General features: G+C 43.4%; 7 protein-coding genes across 7 annotated transcripts; 4 read left to right on the top strand and 3 right to left on the bottom strand.

Annotated features, from left to right (window-relative positions):
- Positions 1–1,643: 1,643 nt before the first annotated feature.
- On the top strand, positions 1,644–3,392 carry EAE97_009700 (uncharacterized protein; the record flags this gene model as incomplete). Its single annotated transcript, XM_038880215.1, has 2 exons — positions 1,644–1,849; positions 1,907–3,392. The coding sequence occupies 2 exons, from the start codon at positions 1,644–1,646 to the stop codon at positions 3,390–3,392; spliced, it is 1,692 nt and encodes a 563-aa protein (XP_038728921.1).
- Positions 3,393–4,296: 904 nt separating this feature from the next.
- Positions 4,297–4,665, top strand: EAE97_009699 (uncharacterized protein; the record flags this gene model as incomplete). The annotated part of the gene is made up of 2 exons (XM_038880214.1): positions 4,297–4,356; positions 4,411–4,665. The coding sequence occupies 2 exons, from the start codon at positions 4,297–4,299 to the stop codon at positions 4,663–4,665; spliced, it is 315 nt and encodes a 104-aa protein (XP_038728920.1).
- A 1,434-nt stretch (positions 4,666–6,099) lies between these two features.
- EAE97_009698 (uncharacterized protein) lies at positions 6,100–9,259 on the top strand (the record flags this gene model as incomplete). Its single annotated transcript, XM_038880213.1, has 8 exons — positions 6,100–6,167; positions 6,220–6,382; positions 6,437–6,604; positions 6,658–7,318; positions 7,369–8,282; positions 8,334–8,452; positions 8,498–8,577; positions 8,625–9,259. 8 exons carry the CDS (start codon positions 6,100–6,102, stop codon positions 9,257–9,259), a joined length of 2,808 nt encoding a protein of 935 aa, XP_038728919.1.
- A 2,482-nt stretch (positions 9,260–11,741) lies between these two features.
- EAE97_009697 (uncharacterized protein) lies at positions 11,742–13,953 on the bottom strand (the record flags this gene model as incomplete). Its single annotated transcript, XM_038880212.1, has 6 exons — positions 11,742–11,779; positions 11,942–12,150; positions 12,218–12,815; positions 12,868–13,240; positions 13,300–13,652; positions 13,923–13,953. 6 exons carry the CDS (start codon positions 13,951–13,953, stop codon positions 11,742–11,744), a joined length of 1,602 nt encoding a protein of 533 aa, XP_038728918.1.
- A 542-nt stretch (positions 13,954–14,495) lies between these two features.
- On the top strand, positions 14,496–14,942 carry EAE97_009696 (uncharacterized protein; the record flags this gene model as incomplete). Its single annotated transcript, XM_038880211.1, has 1 exon — positions 14,496–14,942. One exon carries the CDS (start codon positions 14,496–14,498, stop codon positions 14,940–14,942), a length of 447 nt encoding a protein of 148 aa, XP_038728917.1.
- A 463-nt stretch (positions 14,943–15,405) lies between these two features.
- EAE97_009695 (uncharacterized protein) lies at positions 15,406–16,729 on the bottom strand (the record flags this gene model as incomplete). Its single annotated transcript, XM_038880210.1, has 4 exons — positions 15,406–15,606; positions 15,658–16,356; positions 16,410–16,570; positions 16,705–16,729. The coding sequence occupies 4 exons, from the start codon at positions 16,727–16,729 to the stop codon at positions 15,406–15,408; spliced, it is 1,086 nt and encodes a 361-aa protein (XP_038728916.1).
- An 838-nt stretch (positions 16,730–17,567) lies between these two features.
- EAE97_009694 (uncharacterized protein) lies at positions 17,568–18,294 on the bottom strand (the record flags this gene model as incomplete). Its single annotated transcript, XM_038880209.1, has 4 exons — positions 17,568–17,650; positions 17,699–17,893; positions 17,945–18,064; positions 18,117–18,294. The coding sequence occupies 4 exons, from the start codon at positions 18,292–18,294 to the stop codon at positions 17,568–17,570; spliced, it is 576 nt and encodes a 191-aa protein (XP_038728915.1).
- Positions 18,295–18,646: the final 352 nt, after the last annotated feature.

The raw sequence follows: 18,646 nt of genomic DNA, 5'->3' as shown, positions 1-18,646 counted from the left end.
TCTTCGGCGAAGCAGTGATTGCTGGATTTGCCTAGAAGAGTCCCTAGAAAGGGGGGTAGTGGCGGTCTCAAGCTCAATGTGAGATAGAAATGGCTCCTGGTCGCCTTAGGATGCAAAACTTCACCTCGGTGTACGAATGCGGGAAGAGTTGAACCCCAACCCACCAGTACAATCTCGAGGGGCAGTGTTTGGGCCTGAGTATTACTGAGACGATCATGGCGACTGCTGCATGTTTCCAACGAATAGCGATTGCTCAAGCAGTAGATAACATGTACATCCAAAAAAGACATTACACCCGTAAAAGTGACAATATCGACATGTAGCTTGTACTAGCTGATACACTAGAGTACAGCCGAACGTGTACTGTTTCTAGAAACTTCTAAAATCATTCGATGTAGCATGAAGGAATTCAGCTCATCGCAGAAGGTCACGATGAAGTCGCTCTCAGTGTCACTAAGGGTAGGTTGCACATGCAAGCAGGAGACTCAACCCTCAGCAAGAGAAAAACTGCACAAGGGGCCAACCCATTATCGCAGACGAGGCATCTGCGTTAGACTTGAGGCAAACGTAGAATCACATTCAAGATCGTCGCGGTTGCCTTCACTATTGTCAACATCCCGCCGAGACTTTCTGTGAACCAGCTCTCTCATGCTATGAGCTGGAGATGATCAGAATTGTTTGCATCAATTCTCATGCCATAAGTTTATTCGTAATTGACCCACGGGTGAGATCTTCTCCAACCCACTTGATTGCAGATTTATGGGTAAATGGGGTGACCAGGTATCTGCTCATCGAACTGCCTTTCCATAGAGTACTTTTGGACCCTTGACAATATCATTCATGTACAATCATATTCTTAAATGACTAGCAAAACAGTATCAAGATGATCTTGAAGTAGGGAGAATGCCACAAAGTGTCAGTTCGATCGAACGTGTATGTGTAAATAGAACTGTCAGATTGTTGATTTATTAGTTGATATTGATATTGAACCTTCATCAATTGGTAAGAAGTACGAAACGGGCTTGAGCAACGATATTTAGCCTTTCCCACAAAATTAGGGGTCAAAAATCCAAGCTCCGCCACTGGTTCGAGGGATTGGCACCACTAGTGACTAGACACCGCAAGTTCTTATTAACGATTACTACTAATATACGAGGGCGTGTCTTTGATGATTGTTAAGCAAAATAACCGAACTCACTAATATTTACTTAATGATTTTTATAATGAATATAACTTTATAAATATTAATAAGTTTACTTTATCAAATTTATATATAAATCTTAATATAAAAAATTATTCGAATCTGAAAAGATTTTTCAAATATTATTTTTATTTCAATTGCTATTGAATTCCAAAGTAGGTGAGTTTGTGCTTATTTTGGTGAGGAAATGTCACTGCGCACAGACCCGGCAATCATCAAAGACACGCCCTTGTAATAAAGATACATACTAGACTCTTACGAGTAGACTTCTTACAATTAACTTTCTTCACAAAGTATCATCAATCAAAGTCATCGAATGTTCATCCGACACGAAATTCTTTGAGCGTCAATTGATTGATTGCGTTTCATACACTCGTTGAAGTTTTTCTGCTATTTTACTATCGGCTTCAGCTTATCTGTCCCACGAAACGATCATTTTACAATGTCTTCCTTGAAGGCCGTGGCCGCCGCTTCTAAGGAGAAGATAATATCTCGCAGACAAGTCGAAGGTCTCATCGCAGATGGCAGGTCCATCATCATCGTTGACCAGGCCGTACTCAAAGTAGATGCTTGGTTGCAATACCATCCCGGAGGAGATAAGGCCATTCAGCATATGGTAGGAAGGGATGCAACAGATGAAGTGAACGCGTGCGTAAAGTAACAATCACTCTTCCGAAATCATCCAAACTGATAGAACCTCTATAGTCTACACTCAGCAGAAACTAGAGCCCTTATGGGAAGATATCAAATCGGTAAAATAGAAGGTCGTTGGAAGAATTTTGTCCCTCCAATACAATACGGAAAGTTTCGAAGCTATGTCGAAGGCACGTCCGACGATTCCGAAGAAGACGATAATACTTGCGATGAAAAATCGAGTTCTGAAACATCAAGACTCCCCTCACCTACATTCGATGAAGATTTTTCAGAAGTACGCAGAAGAGGGTTGGCTCAAGAAGATCGCCCGGTATCCTCTGCCTCTTCCATCTCATCTGCGCCTGACCTGGGCGACGGTATGTCTCATTTTGATGCATTAACTCGAGAACAAATTGACCTAGACCATGCAAAATATCCTTCTTTGGATCCGGATACTCAAGAAGAAATTGTTCAAAAGTACCGTCTGTTGGATCAACGGATGCGTGCAGAAGGCCTGTATGACTGCAATTACACTGCATATGCAATTGAATGCTGCCGATATACTTTCTTTGTCACTATGGCATTCATGTGCTTGAAGTGGGGCTGGTATGGGACAAGTGGGCTGTTTCTTGGTTGTCTTTGGCATCAATTAGTGTTCACGGTACATGATGCAGGCCATATGGGTATCACCCACAACTTCACGATTGACTCGCTCATCGGCATTGGGCTTGCAGATTTCATTGGTGGTCTATCAATGGGATGGTGGAAACGTAACCACAATGTTCATCACATTGTGACAAACTCTCCCGAGCATGATCCAGACATTCAGCATATACCCTTCTTCGCCGTTACCCATAGATTTTTGAGCTCTCTGACCTCAACTTACTATGAAAAATGCTTGGAATATGACGCATTTGCGAAATTTCTCCTTCCGTACCAATCATACTATTATTATGTAGTACTCTGCTTTGGCCGATTCAATCTCTACCGCTTGTCCTGGGAGTATCTTTTCCGGGGTCTTGGGCCAAAGAAAGGTCCTGCATGGTGGCAACGATGGCTAGAAATTGCCGGCCAGGTTTTCTTTTGGACTTGGTTTGGTTATGGAGTAGTCTACAGAAGTATTCCTACGAATGGTGCTCGAATTGCATTTGTCTTGATCAGTCATATGGTCACTATGCCAGTCCATGCTCAAATAACTCTTTCACATTTCTCCATGAGCACGTCTGAGCTTGGGCCTCATGAGTCCTTTCCACAGAAGATGCTACGCACGACTATGGATATCGACTGCCCACAATGGCTCGACTTCTTTCACGGAGGTCTTCAGTTTCAGGCTATTCATCACCTTTTTCCTAGGATGCCCAGACACAATCTTCGCCGCGCCCAGAAGCTTGTGTTAGAATTCTGCAATGAAGTAGGCATTCCCTATGCGCTCTACGGGTTTGTAGACGGCAACAAGGATGTCATTGGTAGGCTGGAAGAAGTGGGTAGGCAAGCTGCAATCCTAGCTAAATGTCAGAAGAGCATAGTAGAGAAGGGCGATATTCTTCATGGACACTAGATAAGTCGCAGAATGGCTACAATACATTATTTTTCACTGCAATATATGACTCGTCTGATCACATGGAGCTTTGGGTTGACACCGCTTTTCTATGCATTGATATATCGTCTGGAACTGTAGAATCCCGTCTCTGATTTCACAACCAGTCATTGTCTAACGTTTCGCGAAGGACCCTGCATACTGCAAGCGATTGAAGACGCAGCGTCCAATACCATTCCATTATAATCTTCCGGGATATCACTTTCCTCCAGAACGTTTACATTAGGCCATTTTATGATTGATTATCGTCATATCCATATTTCAGACGCTCGGCCCGAATTTTTAATACAGGATTATGCAGTGACGATTGACTCGGGTCATTGAGAATTCTCCTAGTATACGGAAAGGTGCTTGAGGGTGCAGGCGGGTATGAGCCCGACATGATGGACTGGAACCTAATCTCATGGTTGGTGATCTCTCGCCCATATTCGCGACGATTAGGGACGGTGAAGCTGCTTCCTGCGCACACACCCGCTGAAGTGTTGTATGCCAAGTTCAAGTCATTAGAGGAAGCTAACGAATGGGATTGTCGCTGATATGTTACAGCATCAGCTCACGCAAGAGTTACCAGTTGTGGCATGTTCCTATGATTAAAGGCTGCGACAAAGAGTAAACGGACAAGCGGATGAGAAGTATTGAGACGCGCTGCATTGCAATTCAAAATTCATACAAAGCTCCCAGTTCAATCTTTAAGACTCTATCTACAATGCTGAGCGAATTTTACATATAACTTCGATGTCCCATCATTTCGTTAGGACCAAACCTCTCAATTTTCGAACCTAAATTACACTGTGGAACACCTCTTGAAATCAGCCCATTGCCAACTGTATATCGCGGAAACTCATCACCTCACTTCAACACAAGAATGGGAAACCGCCATATGACCCCCGAGGCTGCTGCACGTATTGCAAAGTCACACCCTGGAGTAAGTTTACTTTCATAAACCACGCTAGAACCACAATACTAAACGTTCGTCCAGTCAGGATTTGCGAGAAGATCTGCTCGGGCAGGTCATAGTAACAGCGAACGCGACGCTAAATCTCAATCTGCACGGGACGGCGAGATACAAGGTCGGAATGGGGGAAGTGAAGCATCGAGCGGTAATCAAAATACGAAGACAGATCAAATCTCTGTACAATACGAACAAGAGCAAGGTACTTGGGGAGAACGATGCCCATATTGCACCTCAGAAGCCCTTTGCGCCCGTCATACAAGCAAGTGGGGCTGGTGTTAGAAGGCGAATGTCAATATTGCCCGGTCCAATTCAGGGTTATGTTAAATGCTTTGAATCGGATTGTTTGCCTACGGTACTGGCTGTGGTTGTTTTCTCTTCGTACGACGGATCGTCCTCATCTCAAAACACGTTTCGTCGCTGGGATCCTAGATTCGCTGCTGAATGGGTAATTGACAAGATATATGAGAATTAGCATCTCAATATCCATGCTAAAGTAGTTTAGTTGTTGTGATTCGCAATCTTGAGCACAATGGGGAATGCAGAGGCAAACAACATAGCCTGGCCCCTTGAAGTTCACATCAACTCTTGATGATTATGATGATCATACATGCCCAGACTGCCTAATGAAGTCAACAATTTTCCTATATCCAAGAGTATCCTTGCCGATGTACCACAGCACCTTCTAAGCTTGACCAAACTGGAGAGTCTAACGGCTGTGATGAAGTTGACTTCTCCGCACGAGGGCAACGGATTGAGATGGATAATTCAATGTCTGCTTTCAATCGAGACTTTGGGTCAACCAAACAGAGGAACGCAATCAGATACTACCTACAGCTATTCGTTCTTGCATATAATCTGAATCCTTCTACATTGTGGCGGTTGACTTGAACTCTCGTCAACTTACTACGTACTGACTACTAGGTACTCACGTGTAAGCTTTGACCATTTACATATGCGCTTCGGGCCGTCTTGACTGGGCCCTGATTTCGTATAATATACCTAATACCTAGTACCTATTTTAGCACTTACATAATCCGATAACAACCATACCATGAATTATGAAGCAATTCAAATATTGAGTTGATGGTTCTCCCAGTCTCCATGAATGTCTATGTAGGTACGCAACTTGAGTGAAAAACTTTATCTGTAAAATAATACCGTGATTGAATCTAATTGCTATTATTAATTCCCTAAATGATCGATTGTCGTATAATAATAATACTGTTTATCCTTTATTTAAAGGCACACATTCTGATTGGGTAGAGCCTTCTATTCTGTTGAAGATCACAGACTCCTCCGTCATCAAGCTTTCCTGCCTCGTCGATAACTTGAGATCCACATCCACAGCCTCTCAAGCAAACAACGAATCTCTTCACACCACAAATCCTTCACTTGCAATACACTTCAAACATACACCCATACAGCCATCAACCATCACTACTGATAATAATAGATTAGGATACCTCACCGCCTTGAAGTAAATTCAGTCTTCTGCTCAGCATTCATCTCCTTCGTGAATACAACTCACGGTGCACCCACCATTCACTCATGTGATATCCCCGTTACAGCTAGCTATCCACAGATCTACCCACTTTCTTCGCCATTCTGCTTTGCTTTTGCCTTGCGATATGAGAAAGAGATATTGAGAGAGGGTGTCATCGGAGCAAATTCTTCTCAGGTAATATGAACGCTTGACCTAACCAGTAACTCAAGATGGATCAAAGTATACAACGTGCTCTGAATGATAAGCTTTACGACAAACGGAAAGTCGGCGCCTTAGAGTAAGTGTGATGAGAGCCCTACATGTAACAATGTATTAACGGATATCTACAGTCTTGAACGGGTCATTCGTGATCTTACAGCAGCCAAGGAGTTTGATAAAATCAAAAAGATCATCCAGCAACTGTGTAACGATTATGCTTACGCTGTCCACCAGCCGCATGCCAGGAATGGCGGTCTCATTGGCCTCGCTGCTGCTGCTATTGCATTAGGCCCGGTATGATACAGAGGTGTGTTGGAATTACATGTATCAAGCTGATATTTTTGACAGGACCTCGCAAGATACCTTGACGAAATTGTTCCACCGGTCCTCGCCTGCTTCACAGATCAAGATGCTCGAGTAAGGTATTATGCGTGCGAAAGTATGTACAATATTGCCAAAGTGGCAAAGGGTGAGGTTTTACCTTATTTTAATGACATATTCGACGCTTTATGTAAGGCAAGTCAAACCCGGAATCCGTCAAAAGTGTTTTCGGACTAATGGCCGAACAGCTAGGAGCGGACTCAGAACTTTCCGTCAAAAATGGTGCGGAGCTTCTGGATCGTCTGATAAAGGACATAGTGTCTGAATCTGCAGCTACCTACGTATCGATTCTTCATACTTCTGATGATTCCATGTCCGATTCTAATAAAGAAGCCCTTGAGGATTCCGATGATCTTCCGACAGCCTTCTCCCTGGCTCGCTTCATACCTTTATTAAAAGAACGAATTTACGTGATAAACCCATTCACACGCACCTTTCTCGTGGGATGGATAACTTTGTTAGATTCTATTCCTGATTTAGAACTTGTTTCTTTCCTCCCTGAATTTCTTGGTGGGCTGTTCAAGTTCTTGAGTGATCCAAATCGTGATGTTCACGTGGCTACTCAAGGTGCAATTGAGAGATTTCTTAGTGAGATAAAGCGAATTTCACGCATTAAGAAAGGTATAGAAGAAAGCCGAAAGTCGCGCAGCGACACAAAACGAAAACGATCGGGTTCTATGGACAGCGAAGGGTCGACGGCACCAGATCTAGGTGGAGATGACGACTCAGGTATGGATGTAGATGACAAAGATATCAGTAGTGATGACGACTGGGTTCCTGGTCAAGATGTTCATGTAAATCATAAAGAAATTCTTGTCATCCTTACTGCAAATCTGGACACTCCATTGGGTAAGGATAACGCATTGAAATTTTTGATTCAACCAGCTGACATCAGATAGAAGAGGATAGCTTACTTGAATCGCTAAGATGGATTGTTGAATTCCTAGACATCTGCCCTGAAGAAGTCCTTCCATTTGCCCCAAAGATATTGGCACATCTACTTCCAGCTATGGCTAGTGGAGTCGATACCATTCGACAAGCTGCTGCCCGTGTCAACACATCCTTGATGGCTTATGTTGTGTCACTATCGGACGAAGGTGGTGCTACTTCAGAGGCACCTTCCTCAGCCCCTTCGAGATTTCTCGCCATGAAAGACTCGAATCCCACTGAACGAAGAGACTCTTCCGCTACAAATCGAGGCTCCTTGTCCGGATCTCGTGAGCTTGATAAGAGAGATATAGAAGTACAGACACCCCCACCTCCCTCTAGCAAAGCGCAAACACCTACACCGCCATACCAGGCGCATGTAGATCTCAATTACGCTGCAGCGGTCAGCTCATTAACATTACTATTTCTTAATGATCACGAAGTAACTAGAGTAGAAGCTCTAAATTGGTTACTCATGCTACACAGGAAAGCACCTAAGAAGCTGCTCGCATTTAATGATGGAATATTTCCTGCTCTTCTTAAAACGCTTTCTGATCCATCGGAGGCCGTAGTGACTAAGGATCTCCAACTGTTATCTCAAATTTCTAGAAACAGCGATGATGACTATTTCACTTCTTTCATGGTAAACTTACTTCAACTATTTTCTACTGACAGGAAGCTCCTCGAGACTCGAGGAAACTTGATCATTCGACAATTATGTATTAATCTTAGCGCAGAGCGAATCTATAGAACACTTGCGGATTGCATAGAAAAAGAAGAAGATGTTGAATTTGCAAGCATTATGGTACAGAACCTTAATAATAATCTCATCACTGCACCAGAATTGGCAGATCTTAGAAAAAGGCTTCGAAATATTGAGAACAAGGTCCGCAATATCCATAAACGAACGAAAGATCATCTGCTAATGGCTGCATAGGACGGACAAGCTTTCTTCGTCGCTCTCTTCAGGTCGTGGTGTTACAATGCTGTAGCTACCTTCTCACTTTGTCTTTTAGGCCAAGCTTATGAGCAAGCATATAATCTTCTTCAGATATTGTATGCATGAGCAGTTCGTAATCGAAACAATACTGACATTAACAGTGCCGAACTCGAGATGACAGTTAATATGCTTATCCAAATCGATAAACTTGTGCAATTGCTAGAATCACCTGTCTTCACATGTAAGGTGACTATCTCAAACCACAAATATTGCTAATCACCCTTGTAGATCTTCGTCTCCAACTACTTGAGCCCGAAAAATATCCTCATCTTTACAAGTGTCTTTACGGCCTTCTTATGCTGCTTCCACAATCCTCGGCTTTTGCAGCATTGAAGAATAGGTTAAATAGTGTAAGCGCAATAGGCTACCTACACATAGCACCTCGAGCGTACGTACCTTCTTCATCTCGTAATAACAGTGTAGTGGACGCGTTTTCTACTTTTGCTCTCCATCAACGTCAAAAGAGTGGCACAGAAACTCATAGTTCTTCTCCTTCATTTAGCGTTCAGACAACTGCAGGACCGTCAAATTATGACAGGAGTAGCAGACTGAAAGGCAGGGAGGAAAGTGGTATTAGGTGGGGAGAATTACTTGACAAATTTAGAATTGTACAAGAGAGGGCGAGACGGGCAAGAAGGCCTGGAGGGGATATGGATGATGGATTGAGCAGCTTTGAGTCGAGGATGGAGAGTGGAGAGAGTCGGGGTTTCAAAGATTCGACGAGGTTATCTGGACCGTCTCCAGTATCTAAAGATGCGCCAAGTGGAATTCCATCCGGACCACAACATACGAAATCGAGGAGTAGCCTGGGCAAGTTTGGCAGGCTGGGAGGAGCGGTTGCAGGGGGTAGACCAAGGAAGTGACTATAGGATAGATGATCAGGCGAAGAACATACACATACTTATACCGGAAAGTTTGGTATTTTGATACAATGAGTATAATATGATGCATGGCTTTCTGTATTCATGGTTTCTCTCTACATTGTAATCACCATCTATTCTCAAACACACTTCCCTCGTCGTTGAAGGCTTCGATCACCCCTAGTATAAAGCCATGAGCTGTGACCATCTTATCAACATGCAACAAATACATTAGTCTTGTTACGTCTACTGTCTCTTTCAGCCACTTATCTCTGAGGGTTTCGTCAGTGCCTGGATTGGTCCTAAGATGAGCGATATCTGAGCGATGTTGACAAGGACGTATATATTTGGTTGCTAGTACCATGCATGAAAATATCAGTATATAACAGCTTTAGAGTTTTAACCTACTTACCCAAACGTCAAAACTCCTGGCCAATATGGTTTTGGAGTTTGCGTAACACTATCTTGCCTGGTATACGAGCAATTTCTTCGTGTAGTTTTATACTGTCTGTCAGGGTCACATTTTCCAGCAAGACACGAGCAGATGCGATTTGGCTCACTCCTATTACAGATGTTTACACGACCCTGGATTATGAGTTGTGGTTATTTGTATCCATGAAAAAGATGTTCAAGGAGGTTCTTAGGGGGAACACTGGGGGAAGGGAAAGTCCGCTCAGCTGACCATTTATCGTGGATATCTCTCCTAAATCTTTAGTTCCAAACTCAACGAGGTTCTCAGAAAGCCGACTTGTAGTGATACATGTCTCATTTTCTTCGGAGTTGATACCATATAGGCAACTTCCGGATGGTTTTGTCAGTGCATATTGTGTAACCCTGTTAATATATCTTCCATTGATTTGAATGATATACCTAGGTAGGTATCTAGTGGGTTGCCAAAAATGCGATTAAAGTACGCTTAGTCACTTCTCTCTTGCAGCGTGTCTTGCATGGTAATCAGCTGTAGACATTCATGACAGCATGTTAAAGCTGATCCAATATCCTCATGAATTTCCAATACAATCCCGACCTGTCTTGATCTCATTGCTAACCAGTAGATTTCGAACAGGCTTTTGTACCCGAAACTACCAATATCGAATGCGCCCGCGTGCATTCCTCTTCACCAACAGTTGGCTGCTCCGTTGAATATATCATCGGTTCTGTGAGAACTATAAAAGTCTAGATAATTGAATTGCCTTTTCGAATTAGAATGCACAAGTCTGCGTTGGGGAATCACCTCAAAGTTTAAACATAAGCTTAGAAGTAGAAACGATAAGCGAAATTTCCAAGCGCAACTTACAAACAAAGACATTCTTTCCTAGGTCATTTATCACAAAGTCAATTCTTCAAAAGTTATAAAAAGTTGCCAGATACTATTTACGCATCTTATCAAACCTGGCTACATTTTCCTTGTATATCGTTTACAGAAGCAGGCAGACTGGTTCCCCCAAGTGAAAGCGAAGACAGCCTATTCTAAAAGAAATTGCCGAGACACTCATCCACTCATTGCTGTGATCACCGAAGAAGGAACCCCGAAGAGATTCGAGCTCGCTAGAACCAAACTACCTGTCGGTCTCCCACACCTCCCTCGCACGGCGCTACTCCCTTGAACCATTTAATAATCTGCCACATACTCTCCAGAAAGCCCGCAGCTCCATTCTTTGTATTTCCAGACACTGCGCCTATCTGCTCTGTTTTGGTGACTATCACTCCATCATAAACTCGTCGCCAGATAGGAGGGCCATACACAAAGCTCTTGAGTCAAGAGCCCAAGTGCGCTCCTTAGTGGTGTATCCTCAATAAGTCCCCAATAGGAATGATTTGATTTCCCAGTTTCTTCATCATATGCTTCGCGATCTTTCGAGACAGATTGAGAATTGAAAAAAATCATAGATACATACACTACATGACAGCCTGCAATATTTGCGTAATATTATCGTTTGAGAAATCGTTACGCAAGGGATGTCTTGTCGAATTTATGAGACATATTAGAGGTGTAGTTCAATCATCAACTGAGGACTGGAAGAGACCTACATATTAGGTTTCCGGATTTATTAGGTATGGTTATAAGCCTCGCCAGAATCATGACCTACGATATAAATGTAGCCCCTCGTAGCAAATCGCATACCGAAGGTACTTCTGAATTAGTACTTTGGAGTCACGACAATATGGTCACTGAAACACCAATCGTCGCCGAGAACATAGGCTCCATTTCATTCTTCAACTATGACACAGGGCAGCCAGCAAATTTCATGGAAGCAGGGGGAGTGTATAAGGATTTGTATGATGTGTTATGGGCGCTTATGGAAATGTAAAAGAAGATAGCCGAGTGGTGGGAAAGAAGATCACGCAAACAAGGTGGATGCGAAAACTTGAAAAAAATCACTAGCTGCTGCACGATTCACAGCATCAACTACCCAAAACCTTTATCGATATGTATTCAGGGTATCTATACATACATGTCTTCAATCTAGTTTTTGCCCACCCTTTATTTCGTCTCATCATGTGTTCTCTTGGTACCTTTGCCTGTGAAGTATGAAATTTTTAGCTTTCTATTCTCTTGTAACAATGTTTGATGTACCAAAAACAACGCAAACGCAAACGCAAACTTCATTCAATCATAAAAACGCAAAGGTAAAACTCAGACTACTTCGCAAATTTGTTTCAACGCAGGGTGGGTAATCTAACTCTTAACCAAAAGACTGGATCCAGTCATCTCCTCGGGTTGCTTTAAGCCCATAACTTCCAAAATCGTGGGTGCAACATCACCTAGAACGCCCTCGTCTGTTTGCTTGAGAGACCAGCCTTGAGGAGCGTTGGCCATAATGAATGGTACTTTGTTGGTTGTGTGGGAAGTCTTTGGTTTACCGTCGGCAAACTTCATTTCTTCGGCGTTACTAAGACACGATTTTGTCAGTGCGATTCGTAAGAACAGAGCATTGTAACACGAAACAGAAAACCTACCCGTGATCAGAGGTGATGAAAAGAACATAACCCTCCTTTTTGCAAGTCTCGTAAATCTCGCCAATGGCCTTGTCAGTAGCAGCAACACCAATAACTGCAGCTTCATAAACACCAGTGTGGCCAACCATATCGGGAGGAGCAAAGTTGTTCATAACAAACTCGAATTTTCCTTCGGAAATACGCTTGCTCATTTGCTTGGCGACACCTGCAGCACTCATTTCTGGGGCTTTATCGTAAGTAGCAACGCTCTTGTTTGATGGTACGAGGTCTTGTGATTCATCTCTGACCTCAAGAGGGAATACCTTCTCGACACCTCCGTTGAAGAAGAATGTTACGTGAGCGTATTTCTCTGTCTCGGCAACATGAACCTGGTTAACACCTTGAGCACCGAGAGTCTCGGCCAAAACATTACCCATGTGTTGGGGCTTGAATGCGATTTCGAATGGGTAATCGAGCTTGTACTGGGTCATGGTAGTAAGAGTGATGTTCTTTGGATAGGCGAAGTCTGGTTTTGGCGAACGGTCAACGTCACCAAGAAGTTGGGTAATTTCTCGGACACGATCGGATCGGTAGTTGAAGAAGAAAACTTGGTCGTTATCTGGGGTCATTAGTTTGGTTGATGGGGGTTTTAGGAATCTTGATCCATTTACCTTGGATACGAGCCTCCTTCCCTCCGAGAATAATAGGCTTCAAGAACTCATCGTTCTCGCCTTTCTCATACCTTTCCTTGATTGTCTTGACTGGGTCACTGCTCTCCTCTCCTTCACCGTTGCAAAGACCACTCAATGCGACTTCGACTCTGTCCCATCTCTTGTCACGGTCCATAGCGTAGAATCTGCCCACCACTGTCGCAACCTCACCGATTCCAATCTCCTTGATCTTCTCGAGAAGGGCCTCCATATAACCAGCGCCGGATTTTGGGTCGGTGTCACGTCCATCACCAAAGAAGTGGATGTAAACATGTGGAATTTCGAGCTCCTTTGCAACTTTGAGGAGGGCGTATAAGTGATCTTGCTTGGCGTGCTATTGTTACTCGAGTAAGTATTGAATTTGCCTGTCGATTGGACTAGGGGAGTACCTACAACGCCACCATCCGAGATCAAACCACAGAGGTGAAGGCGGCCATTGCCATCCTTGGCTGCCTTGAATGCCTTCATGACAACCTCATTCTTGTTCAGCTCTCCCTTCTTGATTGTTTGATCAATTCTGACAACATCCTGCCATACAACTCTTCCGGCACCAATATTTAAATGTCCGACTTCCGAATTACCCATGAGGCCTTCTGGGAGTCCAACTGCCAGGGAGGATGCCTCAAGCTTGGTATATCCGTCTGCGTTATTGGCGAAAGCATCCATTACTGGAGTCTCGGCGTTTGTGATCGCATCTCCATCTTTGGGTGAATTTTCACCTGGAACTCCCCATCCATCAATGACAACTGCGCCAAATCATTACAATTAGCCATGAGACTTCAAGATATACAAGTATATAAAATAGTGCAAGTATGTAATCTGGTCTCTTCTTTGTACGAGGTAAAGGGGGTAACAGTTTCTCAGTATTGAGCTGAACTGTTGGAATAGAGGTTCGAGGCATTGAGGGCAAGTCGCAGCATGTACATGCCAAATGGATAGGACGAATCAACAAAATCCTTTGGGGCAATCGATAGATATATCAATAGATTGAGGATACGTGGAATCTTTTGACGTACTCAGGACAGCTTTATTCTCGACTTGGACCATTTTGGCGAAATGAAATGTTTCGAATCTAATAAATACAGGCTATATCAGCTCCAGCTTCGGTACCACCAAACAAAGAGCTTTAATGACCAAATCTCTTTCTAAGAGAATGAAATGGGTATTGGGGACTTGATATCAACTTACAAGAGAAAAGACAAATTTAAATCTATCGATAAATTGGGTATGTACAATGAAGACTTGAAGGATTTTTGAATGACTTCAAAATAAGCAAGTGAATTGTTGAGAAATAACTCCAAGAAGCTTTTTGCGCTTGTGGTGGGGTGATGGATTTTAGGGCCCCTCCAGTGCAAAGCCGTATTTGTGAAACCGCCGCGATAAGAGCGAACCTGCCTTGCTCTTCTTAGCTAGCACAAGGACTAATCGGACCTCTTCACATCCAATCAATAACACATACACATACATCGGGATACATTTGAAGCTTTGAAGCTTTGAAGATACTTAGGAATCTTCGACTCGGGTCCAGACATTGACTTTTGTCCACGATACGAAAGCTTGTCAGCTCTACGATCGTTCATTTAGTGAAGATGTCGACTACTCCATCGCAAGCCACACCATCCCAAATCCCCCCAACGATGATTCTCCCGGAGGGTCTCACCGCAGATTATATTGATACAATCCCCGTTCTTTGCGAAACAATTTCTCGTCTTCAAAACTTCTCTCCAAGCAATCCGTCCGCAGCTTCCCCGCCTGCCGCGACTCCTTCGTTCAATGCAAACAGCACAGGGCCATTGAATATCAAAGATATTTATGCTGCGACCGATGGCATCAAACATAAATTACAAAAGGCGAGAGTGGGTGTAAAGAGCATGCCAGATATGCATAGGACTATTGAAGACCAGGAAGCGGAGATAAGAGAGTGCGAGGAGAAGATTGCACAGCAGAAAGAGGTGTTGAATTTGTTGATGAAAGTAGGATTGAATATGAAGAAAGAGCGAGAAGAGAGAGGATCAGGAGATAAAATGGAAACCTGAAGGAACGGATAGTATGAAAGAGAAAAAGAGGAAGAGAGACAAAACATAGGCGAGCATTACACTTACGTCGAGGAACATGTATCATGAGGAATGAAGCTCAACGGACCCAGTCGGGTGCTTAGCTCATAGATCATAGAACACCTTGTGAGGTACACTAGATTTAACCCCTTCAAGATTGAAGAGGTTATTTTGGAACATTATCGTGGGCGGAGGATTTTGAATGGCGCGTCATTTGTCCAGTAGCCTTGCAATGAGTTGATGCTCGTGTGGAGCAAAATACACACCTCATTATTGAGGTGCAATGCTATCATGGATTACATACAATATCAAGAAAAGAATATGAAATTACAAAAGAAACTTGTTATTGCTCAGCTATCCCATTACCTACCTGAATGTTCATTGCATCTCCATCACTGACCGATCTGCGACAAAAGACTACGTACTTCAAGGGAATTAATGGTAATTATCGTCCAGCGAGCCCAATCTTCTTCAGGATATCATCAAGTCCAACTCCGGGTCCTCCGGGTATGACATCTGTCCAAATTTCCTCTTTTAATCTTTCCTCTTCTGGTAAGATGCTCCAGTTCGGACTATGCTCTGCTTTAAGCCATTTGAAGTCGTCAACCTGATCCCACTGATTCTTGACCGATTCTTCTGTAACGTTCTAAACATGGTGTCAGTGTGCTGTAATGACCAAACCCTATGATAAACTTACCTGCGAATTCGGGATTGGCGAGAACCTCACATTGCTACAGTCCTCAATGATGGGCCGGCTAGCACAATGCAGGTATATATCTACATTTTTACAATCATGCATTCTGACTTGTCTTGATGTGACGACGATTATACTATCCTCGATTCCAGTGATATGTGCTGCCCCCGCAACATGCCCAGCTATGACTAAAGAATGCTTAATATTCTTCAAAGAAAGCCCAGCAAAAGGAGCACCATTGGCCGTTGGGACTGACATATCAACAATGCACCCATTAAGCTTCGTTATGGCACCAGATGAAGTTGCACGGGATGCTGAGGAAGGTAGGATGATGTGAAGACCTGTGTGACCTGTAATATTGATGGTGCTTGCTTGTGAGAAACTCGGCTTTCGAATTGGACCAGAGGCAGTGGCCATTTCGGCATTGTAATTTTTTGAGAATGAAGGCAAATCTCCAACAGTATCTCTAGCACTTTCCTCGCCGGGTGGTGTCATTAAATTAGCTGGCGTCGTGGCCAGTGATGATTCAGTAGACGACAATAAAGAAGCCTTCAAAGTAGCGCTAAGACTTTCCTGAGCTAGCTGAGCGGCATCATTGATAGAAACAGCGGAACTATTCTTGCTTGAAGTAAACCGGAATCTAGTTCTTGGTGCAGCCTTGGCTTTCGCTTCTTGAAGGTTCTCCGAGAGACCTTTGATTGCCTAGTCATCATTAGTACAAGATATGCATCATCACTCTTCCTGGAAATGCTTGCCTGTGAATAAGTTCTCTGGTCATATGCTGGAAGGTAATCCGTAGCATCGGCAACTTCGTTAGATAGCCTTGTAATACTGGCAAGGCAGTGGTCTGTAGCATCTTGCCTTTCTCCTCCAACTAAAGAGAGATTCCCAAGCTGGCTAATACGCTGTTGAAGGTCTGTCAAAATGTTAGTATTTTCAATTCAATTAGTCGAATGGTAATCGACTTCCCTGTCACTTCTTCTTGGAAGTGTCGATAGAATCGTTCTTTCACATCCTGGGACGATTCTGTTGGTTGATTGAACGAAACACGAACAGCGGGCATTGTCTTCTCCATTATGTCAAAAGCTTTATTGTATAGAGAAAACTACTGTAATACTATATGACAGGTCTTCTCGCCGCAAGCAAACAAGATTTGTTGTTTTCAATGTTCTGATTTGCCACCGAAATTGGGTCAACTGATTTCACGAGTTGTTTGAAGGGGTGGAAGCAGATGACTCGATGTTTCTAGCACACCACTTCGCGGCTGGTACCAAAGCCGTACAACCTTGCAGTGTTCTGAAAATTTGTAGTGAAGGTATACGAGAGGTTGCGAATCGTGCTTATTATTTTTTTGGTAAAGATAGAAGGTCTGCAAATTTGTAGGAAATACGGAGTCTATGAATATGTTCTGCGTCTCAAAAGGTCGATCAATGAGGGGATGGTTGAGGGCCACAGCATATTATTGCGGGGTTAAATAAACAGTCAATATTTGCCGGCAGTAGTTCAACAATTATCACACACGTGATTACAGATCAGAAGGTAACCTGGAAGAGCTTATGAAGGCTGCCCTTGGTCAAGTTTCAAAATTGTGGCTAATTTAAGAATTATAATGAATTTTTGTGCACTCAGGTGTTGATAAAGCTTCTCGTTGTCGATGGAAGTTTTATCTTTGCCGATTGTGCTCCTCCTGCAGAAAGTAGACCCTGGAAACTGGTCGCTCATGCGTTGGGCGTTGTGGATCCCCTCTCAGTAGTTATAATGTTGAGCTGGACAGTATCATGAAGTCGCCATCAGCCCGTGAGCCTGGAAGGCAGGTCTTCATGTTTCAAAGAGTTGTAACTCTACGTGATTTGCAAGCCCTAAACCTATGTACATCGTTGTTCGAGGCCTCCGGATTATGAATACAAGGCCCATTAGGATCTAGCTGGTACTTCAATACCATATCTCTCCTTGATTCTCTCCCTTCTTCTCTCATCATAACCTGGTCCGTATATGCCTTCAAGTGATTAGTTAGATGCCCTTCCATATAAGTAGAAAAACATACCTCGTCCCTCTCCCAATTCCGCTACAGTCTGTTCAACAGGTATCCTTCGATTCTTCCTCAAAAATTCCTTGCGCTCGAATTCATCGACATTTGGATCTCTCTTATATCCCGTTATAGCACCGCCGGTATAATCGAATGCACTAAGCACAACCGCCGCCAGTGTACCAAATCCAAGAACCGCAGGAGTTGTTCCGACTATTGATGAATTAGCATCAATTTACCGCTAAAATTTGCATCAGAGCCCACATCTTAATCCCAGAACTGATCCAGCCAAAAATCCTCCAATTGCGGTGTTGTAAGTATCATTCTTCTCTCGCAAATTCGCAGATGCGTATTTTGTGAATTCATACGTTCCTCCCATCGCAGCTGAAAAAAGTCAACATGATGACGACCAGGGGATTCGATTTAATGGGCTTACTGAATACGAAGGCTGTGCCTCCTGTCCTGGTGAAGACACCCATCATGCCGATATTCTTCTTGTGCAAACTATTTTGAATCGCGGAAGCAAAAGCACCAGCCGTTCCTGTAATCAGTGCGCCGTTGATGCCTGCTTTAAGGGCATCTTGGGGGTGGTATGCTTCACTATTCGGTGCCATGTTGAGACAATACGGAACGTCAATGATGGAATATAAAACCCTAAGAAGTTGCACCGGCGTCGGTATGAGGTTGATAGATTCGGGGAATTTGGACGGAACATGCCGCTATAAACGCTGCTTGTGCTTACTAGCCGCCATCCAATTATTTCCGTCATCGCCATCATCTAAGCTCTCAAGCAACAAAAATGCAAAGGCGGCAGATAATCCATCAACCTTCACCCGTGCCTGTTTAGATAAGAAACACATACAAATAAATACATATTGAACCAACACAGTTGATGAGAAATTGTACAAATATTTCTGTTTTCCTTTAAAATCATAAAACTTGTCGATGCTCGTGTTCCTATTCTTT

Source organism: Botrytis byssoidea (assembly GCF_014898295.1).
Source record: "Botrytis byssoidea strain MUCL 94 chromosome Unknown BBYS_023, whole genome shotgun sequence".
NCBI classification, from domain to species: Eukaryota; Fungi; Ascomycota; class Leotiomycetes; order Helotiales; family Sclerotiniaceae; genus Botrytis; species Botrytis byssoidea.
Note: the sequence above shows the minus strand (reverse complement) of the source record. Positions and strands in the feature narration are given on the sequence as shown.